This window comes from Camelus dromedarius, chromosome 1 (genome assembly GCF_036321535.1).
Source record: "Camelus dromedarius isolate mCamDro1 chromosome 1, mCamDro1.pat, whole genome shotgun sequence".
Taxonomy (NCBI): Eukaryota; Metazoa; Chordata; class Mammalia; order Artiodactyla; family Camelidae; genus Camelus; species Camelus dromedarius.
In genome coordinates, this window is record NC_087436.1 from 116,428,629 (window position 1) to 116,437,329 (window position 8,701).

Sequence of the window (8,701 nt, forward strand, 5' to 3'; positions counted from 1 at the left end):
CTTAAGAATGACTAGGGGGTGGGTATAGTACCACCCCTAGACCTAAAGGTGCTGCTCATTCCATAACACGGTTCACAACTGATTAAAATAGCCATTTGCCTTAGTTTTTAAGATACTCTTAGAGAAAGTAGTCTAATACATAACATCTTAGACCCAATTTGCCTAAATAATCATTTCAATATACTGACATCTTACATGTTTTAAGTCACATATCCAAGAGGCTCAAGGATCTAGAATACAACTCGGCCAGAGGTGGTTAAATACTAAAGTTAGTTTCACGTAGGCAGTGACCTTTGCCCATGAATGTGCCCCAGTCCCTTACTCAGCTGTCCTTGGTTTTTTTTTTCAATTATATCTGTTATATTTGAGAGTCTGAGACAATTTTCTAATAGAAAAAAGAAATAAATCTACCCTTTCTTCATTAAAAATCCAATCCAGCAGGCAAGGTCTCAGTGAAGTCTTCAGGTGTGTTTGGCACATAGTCTCCTCTGGATATCAAAATGAAATCAGGGAATATAATGTTGTTCTTAAGGGGAAAAATTTTGTTTTCCCCTAGAGGAGTTATATGTACTTAATTTTATTCTCTCTGTTAGGGAAAATTGCACTCATCTCACTTAAATTCCACTGAGCAAGTTGAAAATTTTAGACCGGAATATCTTTCACTTCTTCCTGGCTTCCTGACCTTGAACTACTATGATTCCAATTTTTATTTGTTTACAACCTACCCAGTGCCTGGAAGCCCCAAAATAGGATTGTTTATCATCACAAATCTCTAGCTCCTAAATTAGAAACCGAAACCTGGGTGGTCAGCAGTCTTGTTCTCTATTAAATAGTTGTATCATTCATGGTTCAACCAGAGAAGCAGAACCAGCAGGAAAGAGCACAAGTGGGCAGGAACCCCTTGGATACAAACTGTTTAGAATATCTGGGCTGGACTTCTCTGATTAGGACAGGGTCACTGATGACAATCTCCCTTTTTGATGGATTTAAACATCAACTGATGAGAAACTTTAAACACACCTGAAAAATTCCTTTACCTTGGCCCCTAGATTTAGTATTTCACTTCCTGGGGATTTTAATGGAGTTTACACATCAAAAAGTCATCAGAGTAACAGAACTGGCCCATATAATATTCAAATAAGTGCAAACCCTATCATATCACATTGCTTCTTACAAAGTGGTCTCCAGTCTTTGTTTCTCCAGAGAAAACACTTAAGGACAGTATGTGTTCTTCTCACTAACAGGTGATTCACCATAGAGATGATTTTCAAGGTTTGGGTAGGAGTACAAGGTGAGCCCATCCAAGCTGATATAATAGCTCTGAGTAAGTTAAGAAAACCATTTTTCATGAGGAGAGGATCATTCCTCCAACTCTTCAGCAAAAGAGAAACACAGAACCTCTGGAAATTAAGTTTGATGTGGTCTTAGAGGAAAACTTGATGTTTCACCAATAGTAAGCATGCTGGTGAAGGAATATATCTGATAAGGTTCTTTGTGCCAGTGAGCTTAATTTCTATTCCTACCAAGGCAAATGATCACATTTTATTTCACATATCATGTTTTATTTATCGTCACCCTGATTATTAAGTCCCTCAGGGGCTTGCCCATCCTGTGTTCCCCACAAGCAATACTCATTTGTTCCAAATTTAAACCATCTTAGCTATGTGCTTTCCTACAACAGATCCAAAACAATGTGTGAAAATTCAAGGGAAGGTAAAGGACTCACACCAGCCCAAGAGTAAGGAAGAAGGCAGGAAACTAAAAATAATAAAAGACAAGAATTTCTGACATTAACAATAATAGTAGTACTAAAAACTTCAATAATCTTGTGTCATTTAAGGCAAAGCCCGGCACTCTGCCCTCCATAGTTGCACCTGTCATCTTCGTTCCATTCTGTTGCAGCAGTCATTCATTTTGAAGATTACTACTCAGACCATCAAGGAAGGTGCATATATGTGTCGGGCCACATGTTTAAATGAACTTAGGTGCTTGAAAGTTTTTCTGTAGACCTAGTTTCAGCAGATGAAATTCCCTTGCCTGAAGAAAAGTCACATCGTGTCTACAGTGATGCCAGATAAATAGCACTGTCCATCCATGCGTGGCCCTTCTGGTACCTACCAGCCTTTGGGACTGGAATATATCTACTTGGGGCTACTCTCAAGATCAGTATCCAATATGCAGATAAGACTGCAAGTAAGACATGAAATACAGGAAGAAGATACAAGAAGGTATCCCACCGTCTAAGGCTAGGATGGGCCACATCACAGGAGGTGGTGCAATATGAAACAATTTGTGGCACAACATCGGGAGATAAAGAGCCTGAGTTCAAATCCTTTTTCTAAAAGCAGTTCTCAGTGACCTTTCCCAGCTGTTGGTTGTGGGTTGGAGCTGCCTGAGCCACTGATCTGGAGCCAAGATGCTTCAAAGCCCTATTAAGAATGTTTGGATCCCCACAAAGCCCTACCATATCCACGTTTACCAGGAGATTTGGATAGGAATGGGGTTGATGGACTTCAATGTTTATAAAATCAGGACTGCTGATAATATGAGTAAAGTCTTAAAAGCATCCAGTCCTGCACCTGCTCATGGTCACCATTAAACAGCTTTAGGTGGATGGAATGTCAGTCTGGCTGTCTTGGTTGGGAACATGCGATATCGTGTAGACTTGTAGACATGCCACTGCCTTCGTGCATGAATAAACGTACCTGTGAGATCCAATCATCAGTAATCAATCAATCAATCAACCAAAGCAGTTCTGTCGCCTCAGGAAAGTCATATAATTTTGATATGCTTTAGTTTCCTCACTTAAAAATTAGGCTTATTGTAGTCTTGATTTGCATTTTTCTGATAATTAGCAATACTGAACATTTTTTCATGTGCCTAGTGGCCACTTGTATGTCTTCATTGGAAAATTGCTTGTTTAAATCTTCTACCCATTTTTGGATTGGGTTGTATGTTTTTTGTTATTAAGCTGTATGAGCTGTTTATATATTCCAGAAATTAAGCCCTTGTCAATCGCATCATTTGCAAAACTTTTCTCCCATTCCTCAGGTTGTCTTTTTGTTTTACTTACGGTTTCCTTTGCTGTGTAAAACTTGTAAGTTTAATTATTTGTTTATTTTTGCTTTTATTTCTATTGCATGGGTAGGTTGCCCTAGGAGAACATTGCTAAGATTTATGTCAGAAAATGTTTTGCCTATATTTTCTTCTAGGAGGTTTATAGCATCTTGTCTTATGGTTAAGTCTTTAAGCTATTTTGAGTTTAATTTTGTGTGTAGTGTGAGAGAGTGAAAACAAATATATGTATGTATATGTTTGACTGAAACATTATGCTGTGCACAGGAAATTGACACAACATTGCAAGCTGACTATACTTCAACGAAAAAATTTTTTTAAAAAATCAGGCTAAAAGTCCCGACCTACAGAATTATGTAATAGATGTTCATTGCTCAAAATGTGTCAGGTCCTAGTCATTGAGGCAATGTCTTATATGAACTCTATCAACATTTGCTATTATGATTTCCCCAATTAAGGCAGCAGAGGAATTTAAGAACTAGTTCAGAAAGTGCTGACCTGACTGAGATTCCTTTTGCTAGCGGCCTGTAGTGGGGGTAGGGGTGTAAACGGACATGCTTAGAAGCCATGAGTGCTTTAGGATCTGGTTCCCTGAAGCAACATGAAGTTCCAGCCAGGAAGCAAGCTTCCTTCAGAGCACAGACAGAAGGGCTGCAGTGGCAGGGAAGTCTGCTCATCAGGGTCTGGAATCTGCTGCTTGAAATAAAGTTGAGGTTCTGTACAGAATGGGATCTCTCTCCAACCCGCTTTCCTCCAGTAAGAGAGGGCACCACTGTACATCACTCTGTTTAATTTCATCAGAGGGGTCTTAACAGTTGTTCTTGGGAGGCTCAGGCAGTTCACGGGTTCATTAGGTGGCGCCATCCATAGCTTTTTGTGCCCTGATTAATTGGTCCTTTCCTGAGAGGAGGTCAAACCGAGGGGAACTGCGGAAGTGAATGGAGCCAAAAGATCCCCGCTTTGAATGGGTATTGGCCTCTGGCCACTCCCAAGAAGTCCAGGGAAGAACAACACATCTATCACACTCAGAAGTTTGCTGCCAGGGACAGGGGGCAGGACAGCATCTCAGGGGAACAGAAAAGGCAGGACTAAAGCAACACGATGAAAAGGAAACCATGAGATAGCTTCTTCCCGAGCCTCCAGCTCATGTTTTGTGGCTTCCAGAGACCTTTGTGTTTGCTTCTCTGAAAATCATTTTCTGTTTCTAAACCAAACTCAGCTTTGTTTTTCAAAGCAAGAACAACAAAATAGTTGGTGTTTATGTGAGACGGCAGCAGATAGCAGGCGTGACCCTTCCCTTTGTGAGCTAATGAACAAAATGGAGCCTATAAACACAGAGGTGGTGTGGCTGGCTAAGAAAACAGCACACAAAACATAGATGAGAAAGAAACATAAATGTATATGATGGCGTCAAGAAATCAAAACATGTTAGGACTGAAAAGCATCTTTTAAATGTTCAAACATCCTTGGACTTGAACTCCTCCATATTGTGACTGTCCAATAATTTTCCAGCCTGAAATTATAAATTATGCCCAGGGAGGCAGAGCTGATTCCTCCTCAAACCAGCTCTAACAGATGGAAACTTTCTTTTCCTTGAAGCTAAAATCTTAATCCCTGAGGTTTTCAATTCTCAATTCATGTTCTACCTCTGTGTTTAGTTCAGTGCAGAACAAGTCTGGGATTTCCCACTGCTGAGTGTGAGTGAGCAAGTTTATTTTACTTTCCTGTGTCTCAGCTTCTTCGGTAAAGAGAGGGTAACAAAGATATCTATCGAGTAAGGTTGTTGTGAAGATTAAATGAGATAATCCAGGTGAAGGATTTACCATCTGACCTGATGCATGGTTAGTGCTCACTAAAAGTTAGGAACTTCTCTAAGTATTTTGTGTCATAGGACAGCTTTTCAAACATTTTGAGACATTTCATTATCCAGATTATCATTCGGGAATGCAATCAGAGATGTAGATACATTTAAACACTTTTCTCAAGATCTCCCTTGCCAAGCTTTTAAGAAGAAAACTCTACTGGCCAGAGAATGTGCCGGGCAGTATGATTAGCACAACAGTGAATAAGGCACAGTCCAGGTCTTCCATAAAAATAAGTGGGCCTGCTCATTATCAGAACGTGGAGGGATAGGGGAAAAGGAGACCTAGACAGAGGGACAAGACAGAAGTGGGTGCTGACCCTGGTGGTGGCATTGACCAGAGTCTTGGATAGACAACTTCAACAGCTCAGTTCCCAGCAGGGCAGTGGTTTTTCACTCCCCAGTGCATCGCACAGTGCCTGGGCTCACTCAGCAGAAGATATGGAACAGAACCTTACATCTCCTCGAAGGGCTTGCCATTCACACCGGGAATACGTTATGATATACGTCCTGGAGAGAACTGAGAAACTGGGGATGTAGTCTGAAGTCTGCAATTAAGTAGGTGGTCCTGTGCAAAGGATTGGATGTTTCTGTTCCCCTAAAATTCGTATGTTGAAATCCTAACATCCAATGTGATGATATTAGGAGGTGGGGACTTTGGGGCTTGATTAGGTCATGGGAGTGGAATAGCCATGAATGGATGAACACCTTTATGAAAGGACCCCAGAGAGATTTCTTACCCTCTTTTCACCAGGTGAGGATACAAAGGGAAGTCAGCTGTCAGCAGTGTGGAAGCAGGCTTTCACCAGAACCTAAACCTGCCAGCACCCTGATCTCAGACAGCAAGTCTCCTGAATTGTGAGAAACGTGCTGTGTTGTTTATATCCCTCCCAGTCTCGGGTATTTTGCTGTAGCAACCGGAATGGACCAAGACGCTATATGATCCTGGATAAGTGGGCAAGGGTCTCTGTTCACTGGAAGTTAAATATATGGATCGAGTGTTCCCTAGAACCCTTCAATTCCCAAAGCACAGGTCTTCCTGGATCTTGTAGGGTGGTTCAGGATCAGTGAGGTTCAGGTAGACCAGGTACTCCAACACTGCGATGTTGGAGTAGAGCGTGGAGTGAAAGCAAGGAGTGGATAAAGAACATATGGAGACGAGGAATCTTCCCTCACAAATACGTAGGAGAGGTTACAATGGTTTCTTCCAGTCGGTTGAAACCTGAACATTAGCCCCTCATGGTCTTGGAACAGGCATCAATTTTCAATCTGTCTTTCCTGAGGGTCCTTTATGCCCCCAGGCCAAGGGGAGGACATGTGCTTTTGTTTTTGTTCAAAGGCGGATGCTAGAAAAGAAAGTTAACTTTAGACAATTTTGCTTTTAGTCTTACAGCATCAACTGCCTCAAAAAAGAGTGGTCCAAGGGCCTAAACCAAGGGGAGGAAAAACACAGCAAGAAAAAAGAATAAAATTCAAGTCAGTATCCCAGTGAAACATTACGTCAGGTGCAAACTGGTCGGGCTGGAGAGCTGCTGGAAGGCCTAGGGAGCTACGGGGTGTGGGTCTTAATGGGTTTCTGCAAGGGTTTGGGGCTCTTGAGAACTTGCACATCTGTAGTCCCTTCTCTCTTCTGATTCAGCCTTTTCCTTTCTTTTGACTTAGTGCTTTTGGAAAAGCCCGATTTTGCCTGCACCTTACATTTTGTATAAGTGTACGTGGTACCTGAGCTCTTCCTATGAGAATCACACACATATAATAAATGTGAGTCATTCAGAAAGACGGCAAGCTCTGCTCAGTTCAGTGCAAGAGTCTGTACCCTAGAGTGCTGGTCCAGTCCTTTTTCCTGATTATGTATTCATTGCACCCCTTCAGCTGAATGTATTTAAGTTCCAGGACCCCCTTTCTTCTCCAAGTTCCCTCTTTATTTCCATTTCAACCAGGAGAAATTTTATGTTTCTACCTGGTCAGTGAAGCCTTAAAAATAACACCTGCATTTTGCTGGTTTCAAATCAGAAGTTCTTCCCTTTTCATGGACATAGGGACTTCATTGTCATGAACTCAGAGGTTTAAGGATGCGTTAGACAGAACAAGTCCAGCGAGACTGGTGATGTGTGCATAAATGCAAGTCCTTCTATCTAAGTGAAGGTGGAGTGTAGAGGAACAGAATATGGCAATCTTGGAGATTAATCATAGATGTTGAGCACTAAAAAAGTTTTGAAGAAGTAAATAATTTTGCAATGCCTCTATGTATTCTACCAAATACAAGACTCTTTACTAAGAGAAAAAAAAAAAAAACAGAAAAAACAAACGTGCAATGCAAGTAGACTCCCGGTACAATTCCAGTCAAGATAATTGCTGTGTTATCTCTGCAGAGGAATATGAAATTATATAGGAGCAGTAAATTGTTCAGCTATCTTTGAGAATTCAGTGGAGTCCATGAGAAGGAAAAGAAAATCCAGAGGATTCCAGATATAGTGGAAAATGAAATACAGACATATTGCACTGCATTCTGAAAAAAATCTTAACCACCTAATGGAATATTGTTATTCTGGGAATATTTTATTAAACCGGTCATGGAGCCACCAAATGAGAGTTGCAGAAATTTAGTAATTTTAAGAAATAATAAGAGTATTAATTTTATAATATTTTTCAAAGAGTTTGAAGCAAGTTAAGTGGGAGCAGTTAAGAGGAAATAGTGTGACCTTCAGCATATTTTTGTCCCTTCTTTGGGCTCATTTTCCTTATTAGTCAACTAAGGAGTCTGAAGTGGAGGAGACTTGAGCTCTCTTCCAGGTTCAACACCCACAAAATAAAGGAGACAGTCACAATTTTCTTTGGAAGAATGGCACCCTGCATAGGAAATAAAGCTTGTGGCCTCCAACAAGCCACACCATCTCCCCCAAACTAGAGATGTGAGGGAAAAGTTTTACTTGGAAAATTTTATGAGGGAGGTATTTGCAGTCATCCTCTCTAAGTTCTTCTGACAATAAATCATTACGTCTAATTTTTCAAAATCATTTCTAGATTTGATTAGACCTCCAGTAGCCTAAGGCAAGAGTTCCGAACTTGGGAGCCTTGCACTATTGGAGTTGCCATGCACATGCTTCAGGATTGCAGGGATTTCCTAAAGCTGTATGCAAATTTCATGTCCATCAGTATGTATATATGCATATGTGCATGGAATTATGCATACAGTCGTCCTCATTCCTGGGGAAAAGATCTGTGGATTTTATCAGATTCTTAAAAGGACCCAAGACATTCTAAATGTTTAGGGAGAACTACTGTTCTTATGCAAGGTACATGCTATCGACGGAATTGTGTCCCACCAAATTCATAGGTTGAAACGGTAACCCCCAGTGTGATGGTATCTGGAGGTGGGGCCTTTGGGAGTGTTAACCTAAAACAATAAAATAGCCAGTTATTTTTACCAGCAAAATGGGTTTATTTAGGAGCAGCTATGAATTGCAATCTGGGACATGCAACTATGGTGAACCACATGCAAGTCCAGTAAAGCAAATAGGAGGAAATTCTTTTATAGAGGAGAAAGGGAAGTTGGGAGGGGCTGTTAGAAACAAAAAGTCCATTGGAGGAAGTTGAGAGCTCAAAGTGTAGTGGCTCTTCATTGGCTGAGTTGTGACAGTCTCTCATTAGCTGAGCTGTTGCTAGGCAAAGGAGAAAAACTTGTCTTCCTCCAGCTGGGGACAGTTAAGTCATGTTACTTTCTGCCAGAGATACAAAGTACCACACTTCCTCTCGTGACCTGTA

The 8,701-nt window shown here is 40.9% G+C and overlaps 1 protein-coding gene across 1 annotated transcript; it reads left to right on the forward strand.

The window, feature by feature from the left end:
* Positions 1 to 2,416: 2,416 nt before the first annotated feature.
* Positions 2,417 to 2,599, forward strand: LOC105085125 (ATP synthase subunit ATP5MJ, mitochondrial-like). The gene has a single exon (XM_064490040.1). The coding sequence runs from the start codon at positions 2,417 to 2,419 to the stop codon at positions 2,597 to 2,599; it is 183 nt and encodes a 60-aa protein (XP_064346110.1).
* The last annotated feature ends 6,102 nt before the right edge of the window (positions 2,600 to 8,701 follow it).

What these genes read in the sequence shown, in the direction of transcription:
- LOC105085125 (XM_064490040.1), top strand. Translation starts at nt 2,417, where the DNA reads ATGCTTCAAAGCCCTATTAAGAATGTTTGGATCCCCACAAAGCCCTAC.